The sequence below is a fragment of the Rutilus rutilus genome (genome assembly GCF_951802725.1).
Source record: "Rutilus rutilus genome assembly, chromosome: 25".
Classification (NCBI taxonomy): Eukaryota; Metazoa; Chordata; class Actinopteri; order Cypriniformes; family Leuciscidae; genus Rutilus; species Rutilus rutilus.
Genome location: NC_140229.1, coordinates 10725603 through 10751704, shown reverse-complemented (window position 1 = coordinate 10751704; position 26102 = coordinate 10725603). Strand labels below are relative to the sequence as shown.

The window sequence follows — 26102 nt, the reverse complement described above, 5'->3', positions numbered from 1 at the left end:
TATAGACTAATGTTATGATACTCTAATGGTGTTTTTATACTCCTATGTCTCTTATTTTTGGATATCAACAGCCCCTGACCATATACTTCTATAGCATGGAGAAGAGTAGCGTTAACATTCAAAAACATCTTCTTTTGTGTTCCACAGAAGAATGAAAGCTATACTGGTTTGGAAAGACATGAGGGTGAATAAATGATGACAGAACTCTCATGTTGGATGAACTACTCATAGGGCTGCATTGCTGCCCTATGTTACCCAATAATACTGTAGGATAAATTTGGAGTTTAATGTAAATGTAATATATACTGCATATAAATGCTATAATATTATAGCAAAAGGAACTCTCTGTAAAGAGTTTCAAATAATAAAGTTAAAGACGTCAGTTTTCTGTGAGTTAGATCATAAAAGATTTCTCAACATGTGTATACACTGGGTTTTTCATTGATGTATATATATATAAAACATACATCGGCCATAAATCTCCATGACTCAGACTGATTTATGACAGTGAGAAGTTAATTGGAAGCAGTAGCGCTCTTGGCGTGGGAGTAAAATCTGGGGGGGAACTTTCAACAGACAGCACAAAACCTCACCAAGTCTTAGACTGTGTGCATATATTTGGAAATAGCTGCCCGACCCTCTGTGGTAACCTGATCGCCGTTGCCTCTCCCCCACGCCGTCTGCAGTGGCAGGTGGGGAAGAGACAGTTAGTTTAATTCCGTTACACAAGCTTGGACAGGAAAAGGTAAAAGTGGGAATTTTAAACACTCAAAACAGGGAGGATACGACTCAGTATGTTATTGACTGATATAATCATTTGTTTTAGACAGTTCTTGTGTGCAAAAATCTACATTGCAATTACAGTTTTAGCCAACATACATTACTGTTCAAAAGTTGTTTGAAAGGAGTCTCACCAAGGCTGCATTTATCAAAAATACAGTAAAACCAGTAATATTGTAAAATAGTATTACAATTTAAAATGACCGTTTTCTGTTTTAATATATTTGTACATGTAATTTACTCCTCTAATGGCAAATCTGAATTTTTAGTGTCACATGATCCTTCAGAAAACATTCTAATATGCTGATTGGGTGCGCAAGAAACATATTATCATCAATGCTTAAAAAAAAGTTGCGCTGCTTTATTTTGTTAGAAACCTTAATTTATTTTTAAAACATTCAGAAGAACAGCATTCATTTGAGATAGAAAAAAATCTTTTGTAGAATTATAAATGACTATCTTATTACTTCTGAACAATTGAATGCATCCTTGCTTAATAAAATTTCTTTAAAATAAAACACTTACCTACCCTAACCTTTTGAACAGTAGTGCATTATATTAGTATGACGATCCCACAATCAGTTCTACATCAGAAAACTTACTGGCTCATTTAGAAAAAGTGAATGCAAGAATGATCGTATTCAGGTGACAAAAGTGAGTCCTATCCTGAAGTGACTTAACTGGTTGTGGGTCAATGGAAAACAGGTGTGAATGCCTGGCCCCTTGTTTTCCTGATGGCATAAAAAGACTCACCTGCTTTCTGCACTTGTAACTCTCTCTTGGCCTGCTCCAAGATGGACTTGATGGCTTCATCGGAGCCGGTCTCAGGTGTGCGGATCCGCGTGGTGATGTTACCTGTGAAGACACGACAAGGACATGTAGCTGTGCGTGAGACATCATGTGTAACAACAACATATAGATCAGTTTTGTTCTGAAATCAAGCACAATATACAACCTTTTAGATTGAAAACAGCAAAAAATTATTGCTATGCTCTTTACTATTTCTGCACGGCAAGTTTAAACAGGTGCAAACGCAAGCTTACTTTAACAACAATCTATGCGGTATGCTAAAATAAGGCTGGCACTTTTTTTTTATGTTATGGAAATGCAATCCTGCAACCAAACTCAACGGCACAGAACTAAAAAACCATTAGCAATCGTTTGCTTGTCTATAATACTGTGTGAATCAGCACCTGCACTGCCCCTGGCTACAGCAGCACTTCCTGTGTAAGGACTGAAACCTTTTCCTGTCCTCCACAAGTCCACAGAACAAAGAGTCGGTGAGATTTGGACAAAGTCCATGAGAAACAACGGAGCTTGTATGGAAGTATCATCAGACGGGTCGGCGCAATAATAATAAATATGGAGAGAGAGAGAGGGGGAAAAAGTGGCAGAGGAACTGCCCAATGAGCAGTGGGAAACAGGGCAAGGTCAGAGTCACTGGTGTGTGATGAGAGCAGCTGGACAAGTGTGTGAGGTGGAAGTAATGCTCTCTCGCCCTTTCTCTCTCACGCACACACACACACACACACACACACACACACACAGGCTAGCCACCCACAGCGCCGCCCTAGGGGAGACTCAACCACCAGTTGTAATGTGGTGGCACTGTGGATCTGCCTGAAGGATTCTGCCACACACACACATATATAAACACACAAGCTGACCACAAAATAACAGGACAGACTTCTCAAGGACCTCCGTGATGGAAAGTTACATTAGTTTAGACTTGATAACACTCACACAAAGTTTTTCCAAAGTTTGAAACTAATCTATGAAGTCAAAGGTGTAGCAGTTATTGTAAACAGCTGTCTTCAGACAGTCGGAACGAGAATTTTTTTTTTAAATTCCAGTCACACTTCTTCCAGCCCTGTCTGTCTCACTCACTTGTTTTGCAACAGATTCCAGGCCAGAGATTGAGAAGAAACAGACCAGCACAACAAAAACATACAGACAGAGCGGATCTGACACTCCAGAAACTCGTAACACGAGAGGGAAGGCGTGAGACAGACCTGGCCGAGTGGAGCCTTCCGAGCCGGTTCTTCGCTTCGGAACATCCTGAAATACTCTGTTCAGGTTCTGGCCTGGGTTCTCTGTTGGAAAACAAGTGGCGGAAGATAGAAATAAAGTAAGACCAAGCCCTAAACTTCTGCTGTCAGTTGTCCAATCATCTCCAGGGCTCAACAATAAGAATGACCCAAGTATGAGAGATTTTTTTTAGGCCTGTTGACGGAAATGTCACCTGTCCTATCAGTCTAGTGTTGCAGCATCACTGCATGACGTGCAAATGCGCTGCATTTGGAATCTGAATTCACCTGATTTAGATGTGTTACTATGGTTATTTAGCTATTATTAGCGAAGACAGATTAAGTTTTGATGTATTTGCTAGAATGACTAATTTTCATCTCATTGAATCATGAATCATTTGCACCATATGTAATTATTTGCCAACAAAAGTGTGTGCATAAATCCATAGCTTTCAGAGTTGTATTGTCTTTGGTGAAGAAAATATATTTACATTTTTATTGTTTAATATTAAATAAATAGTTACAAAAATCTGCTTTTCAGATAAATATATTTTATATATTGTTTAATTTAAATAAATAAAAATATAGTAGTAGACAGCTTTATATTTGCCACAATTACAATTCAAACATTTAAAAACACCAATAAAAATAGACATTACAAACACAAATAAGATTAATATTTAGAAAAAAAAGATTTTTTCTATAAACTATTAACTATTAAATAAAATTTCAATTTATAAATATAGAAACTATAACTAAAAAATATTTACTTAAAGTTTTGGGTAATAATAATATATTTCTCTAACAGGTAGGGGGGAAAAAAACTACGCTTTTAAATGCTTTTCTGAAGCATTTAAAATGTGTTGCAAAAGAATTCTTATTGTTGAGCTCTGATCTTATATAGATGTCAGAATGTCTTCACAGTCAGTTTTGGAAACACTTAGTAATTCTAATCCAAAGTAATACCTTTACATGAACTGATAAGTGTAAATATCCTTTGAATGGTAGTTTGTTAAGCTTAAACACAAATCGACCTAGTCTGACCTCATAGAAAGCCACCTGCACCCTGCAGAACTCACTCGAGTGATTATTTCAACATTAATGTGCTCCTTTAGCCCAGGTCTTTGATGTGAATGAATGGGTTTTAAGGTTTTTACAAAGTTCCTACTCCCATGGGAGACCACAAGCCGACGCTATGGAGGCAGACAGCCAGACCAGACTCCCTTGAAGACGTTCCAAACCGGTGTGCAGACGCACGGGCAGCACAGTCAGCCTTTTTCAGCTCCGGCTCTGTTTCAAAACTACTGCCTCACAGCTAGACTGAACAAACTTAGACTCGGCTCAACACGGCTTCAAGGATTCACAGCCAACTGCCCTCATATGCAAGTACTCTCGCTCACGCTGGGCTCGGCCTTGATTTGTTCACTCTAGCTGTGAAACACAGACTTGAGGCAAAACATAACGCTTGCAAACCTCTCTGAACTTCCTCTTCACCCGTAGGCTGAGACCGAAATGAAAGAAAGGGTAGACTCCTGATGTTTAGCTCTAATCAACAAGCCGCCTGTGCCAACTGAGTACTAATAGCGTTTTCGTCAGCATCTAGTATCTAGTCTCTATGCGCTTCATGTAGTTATGCGAAGACTCTCAATTTTGAAGGTTATGTGCACCACTGCATTGTGGATGAAAGGGTTAGGGTTAGCCTAAAGCTTATCGAAAGGGAATCATGGAAGCCTGTTTTCACCCAAAATAAAAAATAAAAAATAAAATTGCGACTTCATACTTCACGATTGTGTCTTTATGCATCACGACTGACACATCATACCTTACAAATGTGACTTTTACCTCACAAATGCAACTTTATACCTCGCACCTTTTTTACCTCACAAATGAACTTTTTCACAAATGAACTTTTGACTCATAATTGCGACTTTTATTTATATATATATATATATATATATATAAATAAAAGTCGCAATTATGAGTCAAAAGTTCATTTGTGAAAAAGTTCATTTGTGAGGTAAAAAAGGTGCATATATATATATGTATATATATATATATAAAAAAAAAATTTATACCTCACAACTGTGACTATAATAGCTCAAAAATACGACTTCACACCTCAAAAACATCACAAACATCTCACAAATGCAACTTTATATGTGTCAATTGCCCCCTCATCTCACAAATTTTAGTTATCAAAGTGTTAATTTGGTTCTTGTTTAAAATGTTATCTCACAATTACCCAATCCAACTTTTTGGAGGCAGAAACAAGCTTCAATAAAGGGTAGTACATCTGGATCACAGCAATCGCAAAGCACTGCCCTCTCGTTATTGCACATACTTGACTATTTAACGCATCCGATTTGACTCTTTAAAGGAATATGTGCTCTGTGAGAATGCTAACATTAGTGTGCCCATGTGTGAAGTTGCTTATATATGAGAGAAATTTATCATGCTGTTACAGAGCACATTTTAATCGCATGCATAATGTTTGAAAATAAACGCGAGTTGGGAGATCATTTGAGATAACAAGGTTATGTCTTTTCCTCAAGCTCTGTTACTGACCTCTCTGCCTGCCCTGGATGCTCCTCAGCGCCAGGATGTTCTGCTCATCAGACAGGAAGTGCTTCATCTTGTGAAACGGCTCTTTTCCACGGATGGTTAACTTGCTCCAGGGTTTGGGCCGGGCCAGAATCTCACTGACAGAGCCTTGGGACAGACCCAGAACATAATGGCCGAACACACGCTGACCGATGTTGTGTTTGATCAGCTGCTCCTTGACCTGTCGGGCGATCTCAGCCGTGTCCATTTCCTCCCCTTCCGACGTGCTACCCGCGCCCTCCGACTGGCTGGGGGAGGGCGCCATGCCGTTAACCTCCGGGCTGCCCGCTGATTGAGGGGGTAGGGGGCTGGAGAGAGAATTGGTTGTAGCGTAATGGGGTGGCCCGAACAGAACAGAACTTGGAGAAGGATCCTGGAGGGCTTTGGTGTAGATGGTTTGCATGAGCTGCCTCTGAAGAAGAGAGTTGAGTGCCATTTTGCCAGCCAGCGGGGGGAACGTGGCGCCCACGCTGGCCATGCCGGGGGTAAAGAAGTCTGGCCCGATGCCCGTGGGGGAAAAGGGGTGGGTACCGTTGGCACTGGCAGCAGATTCGGAGGTAGCGGTGCCCGTCCTCATCAAAAGCTGAGGGGAGGGAGGAGGAGGAGACCCCTGGAGTGTGGTAGGGACCGGAGTGGCAGGAAGACGCTGAGGGTTTTCCACTGTAGTTTCATTACTTTTCCGCCCCAATGCACCTGTAAAACAAACCGATGGGTGACGAGGAAAATCATGGATACTGATTTAGACTGATACTAAATATATTTAAGAGATAAATGCAGAGTAAAATCCTGGCAAGATGATTTTGTATCATCCTGAAGGGGTTTATTTTGGGAGACTGGCCAACTGACAGTACATTCACTTATTACATGGCTACTTAATGAATTAAGTAAGAAATATTAAAATATTGAGTAAAGTTGAGTAAAGAAAGAGTACATTCCAAAGACATAACTAGCAAAAGGAAATCGGTTACCTGGAACAGTTTAGCCATCATTATACAAAAAAAATATGACTACACAATGCCATCTGACCAATCACAATCAAGTATTCCAGAGAGATGTAAAATAGGACTATTACTCCAATGATGACTGTCCATAAAGAACATTTTATTAGCGTAGTTCTAGTCTTTTAGCCACTTTATAATGAAATGGGAATGGGAAGCAGGAATGGGACTGGAAAGTATAGAAGGCCAGATTCAAACCACAGCCGTATCTGTTTGTGTATGTGTATGAGTGCGCATGTGCCACAGGCTGACGTTTAACACTGATCTCCTCTGAGGTCTGTAGACTAGCAGGCATGTCCAGAGATATCAGGCCAGGCAACTGTGCGTGGGCTACCTGCTCATGCTGTGGGGACTGTTCACTGCAAGGGATTGTGGGTGTCAGTACGGTTATCCTTTTTGCCATGACAAAACACCTCTGCTGTGTGCGCTTCCATAACAATACCATCACTTTATACAACGGTGGCAAAATCAATATCCAGTGCAATAGAATTCTGTTGGTTGTCAGAGACAGATACACGCTACGATCACAGATGATTCTCTGTCATTGCCGTCAGCAGCGAATGTCAGGTTTAAAAATGCAAAATTTGTGATATAAAGTCACATTTAAAACGCAAATTAAATGTATGATCTCCATGGGGTGTCCAGAGGTGTTCTGTAATGACATTTTCAACCTCACACATTCAGAGCGTATTCGAAAGGGCAGGAAAAGGGAAATAAGGCCTAATTATCACATTGGTCTCCGCTAGCCGTTCAGGATTTATGCAAGCCCCAGGTGACCTGATCTCCTACATACCAAATCCTAATATGTTGCTGCCTCTAGAAAAGGGTGAACTGACCTTCACAACACGGGTGCCTCCAAACCTAACTCGTCACTATCAGTATGATCTGTTACGATATTTATTCATTTTTTTCTTGGGGCCAAATAAAAATCATTCAGCTAAAGTTCTGAAAGTTTTTTTTTTTTAGGTCATGTTGCACATCCTACTGGATTTTAGGTAAAGTTAGGTTTGGAAAAAAGAAATCAATAAAATGACCAAAGTTGCTGTGTATAAACTGCAGCTTTGCAATTTCCCAGCAACTGGAAGTTAAAGTTCCTTCGGAAGAGGTGGACACTGGAAACTCACCACTGTTGGCCAGTCGTTTCAATGCGCTCTCTGAGAGCTGGCTATGGTCTTTCCCTGTCAGCAACATCTCCAAAGGCTTGGACGAGTCCTAAAATGAAGGATAGATGAGGGAGAGAAAAAAAAATAACAGGAAGGAAACAGAAAAGAGGGGGGAAAGGAAGTGAGGAAGGAAGTAAAAAGGCAGAAGGCAATTGAATGAACAAAAACAAAAGGAAAGTTATGGAAAGGGAAGTAAGGAAGAAAGAAAACAAACAAATGTAAAGTTTTAGAAAGGAAGGAAGGAAGGAAGGAAGGAAGGAAGGAAGGAAGGAAGGAAGGAAGGAAGGAAGGAAGGAAGGAAGGAAGGAAGGAAGGAAGGAAGGAAGGAAGGAAGGAAGGAAGAAAACAGACAGGAAGGAAGGAAAAGAGAGGAAGAAGTCAATTGAAGGAACAAAAACAAAAGGAAAGTTATAGAAAGGGAAGTAAGAAAGAAAGAAAAACAAATGTAAAGTTTTAGAAAGGAAGGAAAGAAGGAAGAAGGGAAATTAAGGCATAAACAAGGAAAGGTATGGGAAGGAATGAATGAAGGAAGGAAGGAAGGAGGGAAGGAAGAAAGGAAGGAAACAAAGGAAGGAAGGAAGGAAGGAAGGAAGGAAGGAAGGAAGGAAGGAAGGAAGGAAGGAAGGAAGGAAGGAAGGAAGGAAGGAAGGAAGGAAGGAAGGAAGGAAGGAAGGAAGGAAGAAGAGAAATTAAAGATGCAAGAAACAAAAGCAAAGTTATGGAAAGGAAAGAAAGGAAAGAAATAAGTGGGGGAAGAAAATTTAAAAAGTGAGGAAATGAAAGGAAAGAAGTGAATTAAGGAAAGGAACAGAAAGGAAGGAAAAGAAAGGAAATGAGGAATGAAGGGAGAAAGAATATAAAGGAAGAAGGAAAGAATCAAACATTAAGAAAACAACTGGAAAAAATCTCAGATATCAGCTTTCACATGAATTTCGAGGAAAAAATGTATCTTCTTTTTTTTTTAAATAAATGAACAAGTACAAATTTATGACGTGATATTCAGAATTTAAAAAGCATCAACGCCAATAAAACATGCTGCCTTTCACAATTATAATGCATTTAAAGGACAAATCAATACAAATCAACTTCATTCTTTCTAATGACATGACGTCTTACCTGTGCTGAAGAATGATGATCTGATGAGTTGTGCTCGATTGATTTCAGGGTGCTGGCGAGAGTAAAAAAAAAAAAAAAAAAAAGTGTACGTATTAAAATAATGGTCCTACAAGCATAAAATATGCCTTCGCTTTCCGTTTCAGGTCAAGAACTGAACGCTTAATAGGCGTTGGCTCAGCGTTCGTGATTCGAAAATTTCTGTGACACCTACAATCACGTTACCCAAATTAACCTGTGTGCCTAGCTGCACTCTACCCAGCGCTGATCTGTTATCTATGGATTAAACCGGGCCATTTTCAAAAGCCTTTTGGGTGAAAACACTCATTATATCACGGTGGAATGTGCCTCGAGTAGACAACAAGCTATCAATATACATTCAGCAAAGCAGCTTTTTAGGCCGATCATCAGACAAGCACAGATCTTAACAACACCCTCTATTCATGGATTACTTGCTTTATAAGTCCCAATTGGGAATATTACGCCTAAAATCGAGTTATGCAACGGACAGCCAGACATCTCCCGAAGCCTCCCAACACACACACCGACAGCACAGACGAGCGGCCGAGCCAAAAACACACACATCACTCAATTAGGTTATCGCCGATGCAAACTACGTTAGCCTCCTCATTACAGCTGTGGCTGGAGATGAAACGCAGAAATCCCTCAGTCCTGTGCAGAAACCACTCCGACAACAAAGCGTGCTTAATCTGCTTTTCTCAAAAATAAGACCCAATACTCCTCGCATACCTAAGGTTCTTTGAATTTATTAAACCGAACGGAGATTACCGCAGAGTAAAATTCCTTCTGGTAAAATATGGGAATAAAAGATCCGTGCGCAGACGGAGTTTGGCGAACTCTGCGGTTCATATCTCAGCTTGGCTGTACTACATCAGATCAAATTCAGTACGTCTGACTGTAAAGTTCAAGACCACCAGGTAATGAGAACTCATAGTTCGAGCCCTGCAGCGAGAAAGGACGGGAAAGATACATGCATAATGGAGCGGCAGATAAAGGTTAAGAATGGTCTGAGGGTCTTAAATTATAAAGGTGGATACAACATGACCAGTTCAGGTCACTGCAAACAAAACCTTTGCTTATTTAGACCTACGATGCAGTCAATTCATGGTATTACGTACTTGGATATCACGTTAAGGTTGATGCAACATCAGCGTTAAAATGATGTTAATGATGCTAAAATATTCACACATATGAGAAGGAAAAGGCTAAAGCATCAGGATTATTTGTGCTGACAGAATTAGTGCTTTAGAACTTACCCGAGTTCTCGTTTGATCTCCTCGTAGTCTGACTGCTCTTGAAGCTTTTCTTCGAGATGCTGGGGAGGGGAAAAGGCAGATATACTTATTTATAAGCAAAATTGTAATGTGAATCAGTGTATGAACTGTATTATACACTGAAAATGCACAATATTCACTTTAGAGAGGCACTTTAAATGAATATTCCAATGAAAATTCGGTCAATGTACTCTGTCTTTTTGGAGGTTGATAGACATGGTCATAATGAACTTAAAGAGCTGCATTGAGGGTCTTCAAAAAATCTTCCGTAGACAGCAAACAGCATAAGAGTTTGGGATAGGTAAGTAATGGCAGCCCTTTAAGGGGCTCAAAATACATAGAATTTAAAAAGAAACAAACCATGAAACATGTCTTTCCCATTAAAAAAAATAATTATTGTGATAAAATTACAAATAAATTCAATTAAAAATTAATTTGAAACCATATACAACACCGTTCAGAAGTTTGGGGTTAGTAAGACTTAATATTTGTAATATTTTAAGTCAGCAAGGATGCGTTAAATGGATCAAAAGTGATAGTAGCAATACTATCTACACAAATACAAAATATGTCTTTCAAATGCAATCTTTTAAATAAAAATGTATTCAGCTCAGGAATAAATTATATTTTAAAATATACTTTAAATTGCAATAATATTTCAAAGTATAACTGCTTTACTGTATTTCTGATCAAATAAATAGCTTTTGGTGACCAACTCCAAACTTTTGACTTCTGTGTGTATACACCGTATATAACTGAAACACACGGGCAAGTCACTCTGGATAAGAGTTTTGTAGAGATATCTTTTGGTAATTCTCCATTCTCATATATTTCAAACTTTGAGAAAATATTGTGAAATTAAGTGTACAAATTTAGCTATTTTGTGTACATTTATTTGTATTGTTTATTTGCTATCTTTAAATTGTTATATACTTCGGCTTTATATCAGCCTTTCTGCTTTCTAGATAACGACCATTTAGCTCGACCACTATTCCGTATGTGCGTCGAGAATGTGTATGCGCTCATGAATCTGCACATGCTCAGAGATTCTTCAGTAGAACTTGAGTCTGCTCCAGGCAGGGCAGATCAGAGCAGTCTCTCCGTGTGAGGCTCAGCGAAGGCTTCGTCTCAGCTCAGTCCCCTGCCATCCAACCAGCTGTCATTCAAACTCTAAACATTCACTACATGGGTCACATGGCTCGTGTGAGCCGCTGCAACATTTACAGGCCTGTCCTGCAGCCGACTGCTGCCACGAGCAGGACCATTCGCTTCATCCAGCATGAAATGTCGAGTTGAAACAGCCCGTGTCTGGAGTCCAGTGTTAATGTGACTTTGGATGGGCCGCTGCTCGATAATGAACCACCAGGCTCATTCACTTGTCCTTGTTAAAGCTGTCAGCGAACTAAAGAGAGGAGCTTCTTCATTTATGCTTATGTATTAATGAAGGCGGCTGTGAGGTACAGCGATTTTACCACAGTTAAGGAATTTTTATATAGCACTAACACTCTAAACACAAGATCAGAGTGTTCAATACTGGGCTGGAGGGCACAAATTATGCCCTACTTGATATATTACCTATATTTTTTACTAATATGCTTCAGTGACTGACCTTTAGTACGGCCTCTTTGGAGCTCAGCTGCTGCTCAAGCTGACTGATCTGATTGGTGGAGGTCTCGCTGAGCTGGGCCAGACTGGCCTGGAGTCTTTGAACATCCTCGGCCAAACGCTCCACCTCCCTCTCCTTAGCACCCAACTCTGCCTCCAGACTGGTGCAAGATAGCGCCTCCAGAGACTTGTCCTGTACACAACAAATACACACATTTTACAATGCTGCACTGACAACGTAAACCGTAACACTTCCTGTGCGTTTTCCAAGCAGTGCAATGTGAATTACTATTCTGTATAAAATGTGATATATAATTAAACCTGCCTTGTCAAGCATGTAGATACTGTGTAAAGCATTATGAAGGTATTTTAAATGCACTATATTCATAACACACTATAATGTACATTGCAAATGTTTCATAAATAATTATAACCATAATTAAAATATAACAGTATTATATTACTTATGATTAATTATGTTTATATATGTCATGCTGTAAACATTCATTCATTATTTTTTCATAATTTATTTACTAACGATAAATAAATGAATATTAAAATGTAATTAATAATTATGCAGTAGTCAACATTTGAAGTGGATCAAATACAATGTGTGTGTTTACATACACATACATAAAAATGAAATACTGGCTACACTTATTTACAATGGCATTGTGAATGCATAATACATTAGGAAAATCAGGTATTATATTACAAATATTTTTTACAATTAATCATGATTCAATCTTCTTTGAAAACTCTAATTGATTAATCAATCTTTTTATAATAATATTAATAAGAACAATTACAGTATCAATCAAATAAATTAAACAAGTTATATTTACAGCAACATTGTGAATGCTAATGCGCTGGGAATATCTTCATAATGCATTAAATTATTATAGACTTCATGGAAAGTGTTCCCACATTACCATTCCCTCCTTTATTCTCCCTCTTTCTGCCCCTCTCTCTACAGTACAGGCATGCAGAGAATCACTCTTACCATTTCCGGTGTTTTCTCGATCTGATTGGATGGTTGCAGTGTCTTGCCAGCTGAAGCGAGCTGCTCCCTCAGACTCACAGCATCCCTCTCTGCCGCCTCGGCCCTCTGTGGGCCACAAACAGATCAAATGGGTGAAAAATTGCCATGGTTGAGGATTCATAACCATTATATCAACCGACGTTTATGAATTGTGAAGACTGGGAGCTAAAAGATCACAGGCCTGTTTTTATATGGCTGGGCTGAAAAATGTTAACTGAACTCACATGGGTCCTACTTGGCTGAGTGCTCTAGTATTCAAGCTAAAGTGTGTCAAGGTATGTACGGTTGGTTGATTCACAGAATATGCAAATCACTCAGAATTTATTTTAAATAAAGATTGTGGTGTTAATTCATTTGTTGCCCTAGAATGGATCCCTGACCTAAAGACAAATGTCTGGATTCATGATGAGACTTAAAAAAAAATATATATATATATATTGTAAAAGCTGCTTAAAGCGTTCAACCTTTAGCTGCACCAAATCCAACACCACCATCTTTATGCATTTATGGTAATGACAAGCTAAATTATGCAAATTTATTCTAAACGTCTACGTAACAAGTCTTACCAAATGTTCTTTTTTCTGTTGATTGGAATAATAATGCTAATGAAAACAATGATTATAAACTTTTTACTCGGGTGTTTGTTCATTGCTTGCCCTACATTTTCAAAAAGATAAAAGTTTATCATTTTTAGATAAGCAAACAGATTTTACAGTTTACAAAAAGAAACATTCAGAAAATTGCACTTTTGAGTACTTTAGCAAGAAATAAGTCTAGACGAAATCAATTAATAATATTACATAATAATACAAAATAAAACATTCCTACAGATCTTCTTTCCCAAACATATAAGGTCAGAAAAATAATAGACTTATGATAAAACAGAATCCCTAGAAATGCAAAAAAAAAAAAAACCATAAAAAAGGCAAGAGATTCTTTATATTGCATCACATAAAAGATCTGATATTCATTTAGATTTAGCCTTTGGGGCTCACAGCTCAAAAAAGTGAAGGGAATGATGGATTTCTTCCAAAAGGAAAGCAGATGGAGGGAATTAGGATATGTAGAACTTGGATATATGTGACTCCAATAAAGTTGTGTGCTAATAAAATAAATTTGCAAACTAGCACGGCAACTTCTGTACAGTCCATTAGACTGGAGGTATTAATAAAAAACCTAAACAAGCTGTTACTGTGTTTTAGATTTGCATACAATAGAAATACGAGTCACTTTTCCATGAGGAATATGGCCTTTACCTGATTGGCTCTTTCCAAATCTGTCATCACCGCTTCAATCTCATTGGCCCTGAAAAATGAAAGCGCACATTACTTACGCAGGCAGGAGGGAAATGGTAGCGCAGATTTGTTGCAGTAAAACAGTGATGCAACATATCGCAATGCAATAAAATGGGTCATGTAAAGAATGGACCAGGTGGAACAGACGACCTCACATCAACATAAAATGGGTAATCAGCATCTTGCCTCACTTCTGAGCCGCTTGCGTGTGTGCGTATGCAATTATGAGCAGCTAGATGTGTTGGTGAGGGCATTCATCATGAAAACATCTGGATATGTGTGTGTTTTTGTATTAAGATCAGCCATTTCAGTTGGACTTCCATAACCCCGTCATGCATGTGAACACTTGCACACTCACCCGTATGCACACTGACAAACACACACATACACACTACAGCGCGCACGCAGGGCCATTAAGCCCTCTCGATTTCACAGTAATCCGCTGGACTGTGAGCTGTGTAGCCCAGCAGTGGGTTCACGGCTCAGCCACATGGACAAGCCCAGGTTAAAACAGAGGGATTACACTAATATAGGCCTCAGACTCCTTTTAATGCACACTAATCTGATATAATATTCTCAATTCTGCTAGCGCGCGGCTCAGCCCAGCAAATGGCATGGCTTAGGTGTGTAAACACAACTGCTTTCAATAAAGGTTAACAGTACTTTATGTACCCATTAAACATTCATCTCAAATGAGTGTAGTTTTGTCACTCAAAAACAGCTTTCAAACATTGATCCTTCTGTCTGGAAAATTTACAAAAGTCTTCCCATTGCTAACTCTTCTGGTAAATGAACTGTTATTAATATGAGACTGGAGAAAAGGGGACAAAAGTGATTGGGAAATACAAGTTTCTTGAAAACACTGTGATCCAAATCTATAGTCAAGGCTGTATTAAGGTTTAGGCTGGTTAGCATGCCTGTTGCTAAATGTAATTACATTAAAAAGTGCCTTTCTTTATTGATGACAATTTGTTGCCAGTATATTCTGAATAAATAACCTTTTGCATACAACATGTACCTTCAAATGTTTCATTATCTTTCAGATGTTTTCCCACTGCATACTTAACATTTACAGCTCAGATGTGCTAACCGCTAGGCTACGGCTCCAACAAATCTGTTTTTGTTTTGATTTTGTACCACTATCTTAACCAAACTCAAATCATTCTCAAACAATAATGTGTTGTAGCATGTGTGCTAACCGCTAGGCTACAGCTTCAACAAATCTGTTTTTGTTTGATTTTGTACCACAATCTTAACCAAATTCAAAGCATTCACACGTGATAACGTGTTGTAACGTGTGCCAACAGAACAGCAAGGCTACAGCTTCAAAAACAACTTGATTTTTTAACAACTCTTACCAAACTCAAAGCGTTTTGCACAACATAATGTGTTGTAGCACATGGGCTAACAGTTAAGGTGCAGTATCATTAGCAAACTTTCTGCAAATTTTTGGGGGTAAAAAAAGGTCCATCGTCTATTGTCAATAGTCTAGCAATGTACGAAGAGCAGCTCACACAAAAGTCACTTTAAATCAAGCAGCTTTCTTGTTGGTCAACACAGTGAATCTGCATGACCAACTTAAACACGTTGCGAAATCTGTGAGAGGAATTCTTGCACCTAACGCGAAATTCCAGATCAAGTGGATTCCTACTGAAATAATTGGATTTTGCTTGCGAAAATTAGCTAAACAATGGTAAATGTGACAGCACCTTTATGCTAGTACTCCTATTGTAGCTGTTTTTGTTTGATATTTACATTTAATCATTTATATATTGTTTGCCACAATCATAACCAAACTCAAGCATTTTTGTTTAATTTTGTGACGCAATATGTAACATCTCACACGTTTACACAATCTCAAAATGATCACACACAATATTGTGTTGTAGCATGTGTGCTAACTGCTAGGCTACTACTCAATGTATCAGTTTCTGTTTGATTTTGCACCATTATCTCTACCAAACTCAAAGTGTTTACACTTGAAGCAGCAAAGCTGATGCTTGAAGCCAGATCTGAAACAGACAAAGTATTCAACCAACACATTATCTTTCATCAAGTGAAACTTGTTATCCCACATACTGAGCTCTTAATTTGATAAAAGCACTTGCATTATTTCTGTCACCCACTGTACTCTCCTCTCGAACGGTTCTCCCATTGACATTTCTGACCATGTGACTGCAAACTGAGAGGAGTCAAGCACAGTTGAAATTAATTCAACAGCCAAGCTTAATTAGAGGCGATTTGGTTTAATGATTCAGATGAGCTTAACTCAGCTTTGTGCGCACTTTTAAGCGCGTGACTCCGGCGTCTCATGGATGATGCTGCGTTGGAGTTTCATTGTGGCTGAAAGTGAAGAGCGCTGTGAAAATACTATGTTTCAAATTGTTATTGAAACATAATTATTCACTCCAATTATGATGGCTCTCTAACGTCAATGTGAAACCCTATTCACAACCCATTTTATTTCTGTAATGTGACATTTCTGAGTGAAACAGGATATTTAACAAGAAAAAAAAAAGGTAGGACGGGACTTGAGGTTATCCACAGGGAATTAATTGGATTGTGAAAAATGGGTGTTGCACAACAGAATGGAGCTAAAAACAATGCATAAAAAGTTATTAAAATAACCTGTGATTTATTATTTAGAATAATGTGCACAGATGAATTGTTCACAATAAGAACAGGAACATTTACAGAAACTGAATATGGTCAAATATGCTCACTTTGACTTTAAAAATGAAAATATTCAATATAATGTAGATATTTAATAATTACAGTAAAATATATATTAAGCTAGATTTTGTTTCCTCTGAGCTTTACCAAACCCAAAGAGTTAAATATAAATCATTAAATAAATGTTAGATCAGCATAGATTTGGGAATTATGGAATATAATACTCCTTTAAACCTAACGACTGCAGATCAGAGGTTTATTTTATGCATTAACAGTGTCATGATCTCGTCATGGCACAGGATACAAAAAATACAATCCCTCTTAAATACAGTGTAAAGAGGCACTCATTCTTTCTCTCGCTCACACACACACACACACACACACTATTGCGAACCTACATAACCTAATCTCTACTCATTTTTGCTCTCGTCAGCTCGTGTTCACTCCCTCCTTTATGGGCCCCACTGTAAAAACACATTAAATGATGACCTTAAAGGGGCCATATTCGACACTTTCGCAGTATTTCTTTTCCTTGAATCCACTTGTGTTAGTCAAGGTTTCTTGCACTGAAAACAATCTTAATTTAGTGTTACGCCCTCTCTCTGACCCTTATATTTAAACAGGCTGTTTTCGCTACTGTATCTTCAAGAATTATATTATGCAAATTAGACCTGTTGCGATTGGCGGACTTCTGTGTACTAATGTAGTTCACAAATCTGCAACTTTGTAAAATGTTTCTAGATGTTTCAAGTGGACTAAGGAAGTGTATCAGCATTGTACACTGAACTTTTGCGAGAACTGCGTAAGACATGCGTAACTCCCATCGGAGCTCAGCCTTCAAAAACGGCATGTTCTTCATCACCTCGGACCGGGGGCCGGAGGTTATCTGCGAGATAATTTATTGGGATTATTTCATCTACATATGAACACGCAACGATGTGGGAAAGTCCAAAGAAATAACACTGTGAACGTAATCCAGGAACATATAAACATGACTTCTTTTGTTATTCTACGAGCTACCGCTGATGAATAGAGCGTATTAAACACTTACTGCTTTTGATTATTGTGTTTGGTCGTCACAGGCCTGATAAATTATGAGAACCAGCTGCTTTGATTCTGACCTTTTCCATCCAGCATGGCTGTCAGAGAGGGGAGGTTAACTCGGCGCTCGGGCGAAGCTAGCGAGAGAGAGGTCCAGGTTACATGCATCCTCTGGCTGTAATTCAACTCTTTCAGGCGATTCTCTCTCTCTTTCTCTCCCGTCTTGCTCGAACTCACTCTCGCTCGCTCTCTCCCCAGTGTCTTTGTTTCTGCTGCGGCTCAAATCCCCCTGGGCTGGTACGACATTTCACAGATTTAGCCCATTAGATTTCCATTTTGCTCTCTTTCTCCATTTGGCCCCTATCTTATGGAGCCAGTGTGGGCTTTATCCTGCTGGGTTTTTATTTTTTGTCCGCCCATCCTCTCTTAACCTTTTGAAGGCTAGGGTAGTAAGAAAACCCTCGGGGTTTGATTTTTTTTTTTTTCTCCTCTTGTTGAGTGTCTGACCTCCAGGAGATAAAAAAAAAAAGCTCGTTCTCAGAAGTGTCATTCCTCACCTAACTCTCAAAACAACAAACATCAACGACCCAATTTTTTTTCTTGACAGCAATCACACAGGTGTATAATCATCTCCAAAGGAGTTTTCAAGAGTTTTGTTTTGGAGTAAATTAACTACTAATGTTGTTGATTAATCTGTGATTTCATTATATGGAGTTATTCAACCTCACCAATAGCTAGATTTTTACATTTTCTTAAGGAATATGAGGCGTTTTAAAATATCACAACCCCAAATCTCCATATTATTCTGATCCATAGATACTGGTCTGCTACCTCTTTCTATGGGATTTTTTTTTTTTACCACTAGATGAGAATCGCAAAGTTTGGGCTTTCAGAAAAGCAATAGTCCTCTACAAGTTGCTTAATTTGAGGTATCATTTGTGTTTATAGCACAAATGGTACAGGTCTATTTACATGTTACCAATGATTAATATTAAGGTTTAATACTAGGTTTGTGGCTCAGAAAACACTTAACCATAAGTAAAGTGTGAAAATGTTGACTATGCATAAGACACATTCCTTAAAGGTATAGCGGAGGATTTTTTACTTCCGGGTGGATCACCTATACTATTGGTCCTCCTAATTGTCAATCATTCTGGTGAATCAATCAAACTTATTCAAAAAGTGGAGAGGGCGGGTCTTATCTAAAATTCGGAAAGATCCTCCGCTATACCTTTAATATAAAAATACTGAGTTACATACAAAAACGCTGTAAACGTATCAAATAGTTAAAATGTCAAGTATAATACACAAACATTTGAATCTTTGGAAAAAAAAAAAAGAAGAAAAAGGGTGGTTGTCAAGGGTAGTTACCTACTGGCCCAAGTAAAAAAAATAAATAAAAAAACCCCTCAAATTTCTATGATATTCTGATCTACGAATATTATATTTTAAAGATAAAAAACACACGTTTTATTGCTGAAAAAAGTAATAGAACTGCATGATTTGAGGTATAATTTGTATTTCTATTACAAATGGTACTAGTAGAGTGTTTAATGCTTAAGGTCTGTGGTTTAGAAAACCCCATAACTATAAGTTTGAGCAATAGTGATAGTCAGATTAGCTTAGCTAATCATGCTAGTTTATACTAGTGTACAGGGCTCTATCTGAAAAAAGCTGCATTGTTGTACAATACATCTGCACAATACGGTGGAAATATCAGCGAACAATGTAAGAGCTTCTGGGAAGGCGAAATGTCTTGCTTGACACAGATGAAATGTTTTCTTTGCACTCAGCCAGCGAGCGTAGATCTGTGCAGATAAATCAGGTGGGTAGGATGAGGTCCTTTGTGCTCCCCGCAGTAATTCAAAACCTGCCAGACTGATGGGAGTACAGACAAATGGATCAGACAGAGCAAAAATCCACCCTCTGAAATGTCACACAACCAACAGCACAGCAGAGACCCTGTCAAGCAAAACACGCTGGATGCAGAGACGAAAAAGGCTGAGAGGTGCGAACAGGCCTGACGTTGCTCTTCTGCCTGGATTTGAAGGGAATCAAACTGCGCTGTTAATCCGAGTCAGTGCATGTAACATCACAGGATGCACAGACAAAAGGATCTGAAGGTGTGTTCACAGGCGAACACGCACACGCGTGCTTGCGGTCGCAGCGAGCCCGTGGGGACTGTCATGTCACCAGGAGCCGATGAAATTCGTGTGCACAGCTCTTGCATGCCAGAACACTGACTGCACCAGCTCACTGGCCCAGTGCACTTCTCCACGGTTTACATCTCACACACACACACATACGCAGAGCCCACATAAACCACAAACAGAAATTCACTCCGTCTCTCTCCATTTCTCTCTCTTTTTAACACATGCACACATCTCCACCTAGGCGCACACTCGCGATCCAACATCCGCACAAACACACACACAATTCCACAGGCCTCACACACGGTTGCTATTTCTGTAAGCTAAAATCTACTGCCCATTTGTCTCGTAAAGGACACACTGCAAAACCCAACCTGCCACTTTCAGCGCAGGAGAAACAACTTTAATTGCATGTTGTTTCTTTCCAATTCAGTCAGGGAAAACCAGAGAGAGTTTAACCACGCTGGGAACAAGCACAACAGGCCACACAGCATGACAAACTCAACCCTGAGCCTCGCGATTGCTAAAACTGCCCGAGGTAATAAACATTACGTATTTTTCCACTTTGTTTACTACAAAAACATGTGTTAACTTTGTGTTGAAAGTGTTAACTATGCTTATGATAAATTGCTACAAATGTTAAGTCAAATACGAAAAACATTCAGCACAAATACATTGGAGTTAAATGTGAAAATGTTGCATTAATATCAATATATATTAATATTTTATATATTAATGTACAAATATAATTATATAATATAGCTATATAATAATATTATATAATTATATAATATAATAACAAAAAAATGGTTAAATAGGAATGTTGAGTTAAATATTTCGTTAAATACTTAAAAAGACTTTCTTCTTTCAGCCAAACACAATCATAGTTTTATAAAAAAATATCCTTGGGTGGTTTGAGGGTGAGTAAATTATGGGACAATTTTCATTTTTGGGTGAACTAACCCTTTAAATACTAAACAATTTAGTTAAATGGTTAAATAAAAATAGGTTGAGTTAAATACATAAAATAAATACTTAAATAAGACAACGCTAAGTTTAAAAATGTTAGTTTAAATGAGAAAATACGAAAACATAAAGTAAATTGTATATGAATAAGTCTAGCTAAATATGATTGTTGAATTCAATATTAAATCCAAATAATTTGAGGACATTAAGTAAAAAAATTATGAGTTAAACACGACAACTACGTTACAAATTAAATATTTTAAATACGACAGTATTAGGCACGACATAAGTGGAGTAAAATGCGAACACAATAAGTTAAAAATTGATATATACGTTAAATACGAACTATATACGTTAAATATGAACAAGGTACATTGTTTATCATTTTTTCATCTCAGCATTTGTGTGTCAGCAATGGCGTGTGTTTGCGCGGGCATGCATGGGCTGATGCCCGTGTCTGTGCCAGCTGTAGTTACTGTAACTGGCAGGACGTTAATGAGGAGGTCCTGAGGAGGGATGAGAGGAGAGTCTGGGCTGGAAAAGAAAAAGAACCGGATTAAAATTTCAGCACAACACAGAGCCCTAAGAGAGAGAGAGAGAGAAAGAACAAGATAGATGGCTGGGACGACAGACACCTCGCGGGCCTGTGAGAAAGGCGGACATTCCACCGTGAACACGTCTGGGAGGGGAGGGATAGTGGGGGAGGGCGTTGGGGGAGGGGAAAAGAGAGAGAAAAAGGGAGAGAGAGGTCGCATACAAACAGTGAAGCGAATTGAAGCATTCCATTATTACGCTCGACTGAACCCTGCTCCTCTTTTCACCCTGAACCCAAGACACACACACACACACACACACACACACACGCCACCAAATACACACTCTCTTTGCAGCTGATACCATCCTTCCTTCAGAATGAACTAAAAAAGAAAAAGAGGAAGGGGAGGGTGACACGACAGGAAGGAATATGAGAGACAAAAATAGGAATGATGTTACTGGACTGACTAGTTCAAGAAAAATTGCATGTTAAAAGGGTGAAAACTGGATTAAAAAAGTAGCAACTCTTCTATCCATCAAAAAACATGTCAGGTTGAGATTTCACTGATTAATATTACAGTTTTCTCCGCCCACATTGCCTTGATAACATCAGCAGGAAAGAAAAGTCGCTTTAGAGGCTGAAAAAGTAAAAAAGTTTTTACAACAGCATACGTTAAATCGTTATTCCATTCTATTTGATTCCACATTAAGTTTAACACATGCAGTCTTTCAATAAGCGCGACTGCAAACATCTCCACGGTTCATATGGGGGATGATCGATCAATGTTATGGATTTTCTGTCCATACCTGCTGAACACCCAGAGCTAACCGCCCGCATCAAAGGCAGAACAACTGCCCGCCGAGGGATTTCCTTTCTCATTCGCTTATTACTGGAGCACTGTGGAGCATGACACATTCTTATGTTTATTTAACTACGCGATACGATACACACAAACGTCTCTAAACCCTTCCCGTTGAGATCCACCTACTGTCACTGTAGATGAACTGAGCTAACGGAGCATGTAAAACCCTGAGGCCAGGAAAGGGCTCTTAGATGGGGGCGGGATTCCTTTATCCCCTACCAAAGACACATGCACAGAATCACGTAACCTCATTAAGTCAGCAATCACAACAACAAGATAACGATGAATCCTTGGATCCAGGCTTAGGCAAAATTGGATGTATAAAGCACAAATATATATATATATATATATATATATATATATATATATATATATATATATATATATATATATATATATATATATATATATATATATATATATATATATATATATATATACATATATATATACATATATATACATATATATATACACATACACACACACACACACACACACAGCATACAGTGCTATGCATAAGTTTAGACACCCATGCTAAAGTTGACTGAAAAGAGGAATAAAAAATCATATTTTGGAAATTGAACTTAATGCCTTAATTTAAAAAATTAGGAAAAATTCAACCTTTAAGGACACCAATTTTCTTTGTGAATGAATAATGTATCGTAAATAAATAAATGTTCTTCCTTAAAATACAGGGTGCATAAGTCTGGACACCCCTATGTTAAATTCCCATAGAGGCAGGCAGATTTTTATTTTTAAGTATTTTTTTTAATTTATTTTTTAGGATACTATGCATCCTGATAAAGTTCCCTTGGCCTTTGGAATTAAAATAGCCCCACATCATCACATAGCCTTCACCATACCTAGAGATTGGCATGGAGTACTTTCCATAAGATCATCTCTCAATGCAAATCAAACTAGCTATTAGGCTAACTGAAATAAAACCATGCCAATCTCTAGGTATGGTGAAGGCTATGTGATGATGTGGGGCTATTTTAATTCCAAAGGCCAAGGGAACTTTATCAGGATGCATAGTATCCTGGATCCATGAAGTAACTGGCCTTTAAAAATAAAAATCTGCCTGCCTCTATGGGAATTTAACATAGCGGTGTCCAAACTTATGCACCCTGTATTTTAAGGAAGAACATTTATTTATTTACGATGCATTATTCATTCACAAAGAAAATTGGTGTCCTTAAAGGTTGGATTTTTCCTAATTTTTTAAATTAAGGCATTAAGTTCAGTTTCCAAAAGATGATTTTTTATTCCTCTTTTTAGTCAACTTTAGTATGGGTGTCTAAACTTATGCATAGCACTGTACATAGACCAAAACCACTGCCACTTACTAGTAGCAAAATACCTAAAATGTTTAGTCCTTTGATAAAATTTCATATGTAGCTTTATATTTATATTAGCTTTATAACCATCTGAAATGGTTAAAAAGGGTCATTTCAAATCTGTTTGGCAACATACAGTAAGTCAGTAATCTACTTAAAATTATTAATAATAAAGATAATGTTTTGTTTATTAAATAAACAAAAGATGCATTCAATGATTTTCGACCAACAAAGCCATAAAAGCAATATTTAACTATTTATTATATATAAAATGGCACAAAAAAGTTCAATAACTGAACAACACCTATATATAACAACACATAAAATGCTATATATATATGCTTTATATATATATAAAATAATAATATAAATATATATAATTATGGATCAGAAATGAATACAACAAACCACGTCACAACGAGGACTTTATCGTATCGATTGCTTGGTTTCTTCATTGGGTTCAAAATCTAGCTCAACAAAATTTGACATCAAATATTTAAATGTCTTTTAAATATTTTAACGATATACTGTCACATCATGGAAACAGCTGGTTAGGACACGGTGTAGCACTATATTTGCTATTTGCGTAAAAAAGACACGATATCTTTTATATTTACCCTCTCATTCACAATAAATTGTGATATCAACAATGTGTAGTTTAATTTTATATCAACAGCAAAATCATTTCCAATATATTGTGAATAATCAGTCTTAATTCAGAAACCAAAAGAAAGCACCAAAGCAAAAGCTAATAAATGAAAGCTGGAGCATCAGGATGAGAAGCAGGTAAGAAATCTAATGGAGTGGAAACGTTTTACCTGCCACAGTCTCTGAAAGAGTCCCCGGGAGAGACCAGGCGGATTGGAAACAGGCCAATGTTACTGAACGTCACAATGCATTTTCTTGTTTGCATGTACACAGTCATATTCAAACGTTTGTGCACAAGAGAGTGAGATTTATTGTTAGATTTGCATCTGCAATTCTCAAATGAACCTTGCCGTGACCTTCCGGTTCGGTGGCAGCTCACCACGGTGGATTTCTGAGCTAAAAAAAAGTGTCTTTTTTTACTTCAAAGTTGCAGTGCTGGGGGTCTGGCATGGCAGGGTTTGGTTTGATCACAGGTAGTGTAATTACGCCACTCCCAGCGCACCGAGCAGCGCCGAAACAGCCCGCAGCGAGTGTACTCTGCAACAGGATGCATTCCTCAGTGACAGCGAGACAAGGAAATTGCCACCTAACCCCGACCACATGACAGGGAGAGCAAGCGGAGGAACGCACACATCCAGACGCACACAAACACACACGCATGACCCAGATCAAGGCGAACAGACACAATGTGCAAACAAAAGGCGCATTTGAGCAAGTATGCACACACTGATTCACCGCCTACAAAATGTCAGTCGATGGTACGAATCCCGTCATTATTGGATACTCAGAGAATCACTCAGAGCATCCGTGCGAGTTATGAGGATTGTGTCATCCATTATTCAGTCTCGTGTAGCCATGAAGGCAGCATGGGCGGGATGTGAGGACTATTGAATATCAAAACTTGTCCATGAATGAAGGTGTGATTTCACCACACTGTGTTTTCCCCCATAATCAAACCTGTCTGCAGTAGGATTATAAGCTGTTTTGGTGTGGATCAAAGGTGTGTGTGTGTTTGTCTGTGTCTGTATGGACACGCAAATGTGGGTAAATGTGTGTGCAAAGGTGAGACAAAGATGTAGCACGCCTAGCAGACAGTCGAGGAAATACAGAAGGGGAAATACGAGCCATTTCAGCGCTAATCCAAACTGTCTCCTGCAACGTCCCGTCAGAATAAAAGAAATGGTTACTCACTTTGCTGTGGATTCTTCATCGTATTTTGTCTTCAGTTCGTGGAGTTCTGCCTGAGTTGCTTCAAGTGCTGTGCAACAAATGAAACAAATGTCAGTAAAACAGGCTTAAAATTTTAAGTACATAACCTGACGGTGAATGCATTAGCAAACCTGTTTGTAAGGACTGCGTTTTCATGTCCAAGTCTTCTGTCCTGCTGTCCTGGCTCTGCTGTGGCTGACTGCATAGAGACATACAGAGAACAATTAAAACAACTGTTTCCAAACATATATTACGGTAATGTAAAGACAGCAGTAACATTAACGCTACGGTACAATACAAACGTTTTTAACGTTTAAAGGGTTAGTTCACCCAAAAATGAAGATTCTGGCAGCAATTACTCACCCTCATGTTCTTCCAACCCCATAAGACTTTCGTTCATCTTCGGAACACAAATTAAGATATTTTTGATGAAATCTGAGAGCTGGCTCACTCCTTCATAGGCTACTAGGTAATTGCATTTGCCAGCCCAGAAAAGTTAGTAAAGACATCGTTAAAATAGTCCAAGTGACTACAGTGGCTCAACCTTAAGTTTAGCAAGTGATGAGAATACTTTTTGTGCGCAAAACCCCCCAAAAATAACGACTTTATTCAACAAATTGTCCTCTCTTTCCTGCCACTTTGTTGGGCTATTCACAAAGCACGATCACATGATCACATGTGCGTGATGGTGCTTACGTGAATCGCGTAGCAGACTGGCATGGAGGAGAATAGATTATTGAATTAAGTTGTTATTTTTGT

At 38.4% G+C, this 26102-nt stretch overlaps 1 protein-coding gene across 11 annotated transcripts in view; it reads right to left on the bottom strand.

Moving 5' to 3' along the window:
* Positions 1 to 26102, bottom strand: part of cux1a (cut-like homeobox 1a) — a 117313-nt gene that overhangs the window by 20364 nt on the left and 70847 nt on the right. For 5 of the 11 annotated variants that reach the window (XM_084400353.1, XM_084400351.1, XM_084400355.1 and 2 more), the window contains exons 7-18: positions 25475 to 25542; positions 25326 to 25392; positions 13881 to 13929; positions 12586 to 12690; positions 11587 to 11775; positions 9960 to 10018; positions 8686 to 8737; positions 7531 to 7618; positions 5373 to 6101; positions 2793 to 2873; positions 1534 to 1635; positions 594 to 680 (exon numbers count right to left, since the gene is read on the bottom strand). In XM_084400353.1, coding sequence (XP_084256479.1) covers positions 594 to 680; positions 1534 to 1635; positions 2793 to 2873; positions 5373 to 6101; positions 7531 to 7618; positions 8686 to 8737; positions 9960 to 10018; positions 11587 to 11775; positions 12586 to 12690; positions 13881 to 13929; positions 25326 to 25392; positions 25475 to 25542 — 1676 coding nt within the window. The remainder of the gene's footprint in view (positions 1 to 593; positions 681 to 1533; positions 1636 to 2792; positions 2874 to 5372; positions 6102 to 7530; positions 7619 to 8685; positions 8738 to 9959; positions 10019 to 11586; positions 11776 to 12585; positions 12691 to 13880; positions 13930 to 25325; positions 25393 to 25474; positions 25543 to 26102) is intronic. The other 6 variants (XM_084400358.1, XM_084400360.1, XM_084400357.1 and 3 more) reach the window with 3 other exon arrangements.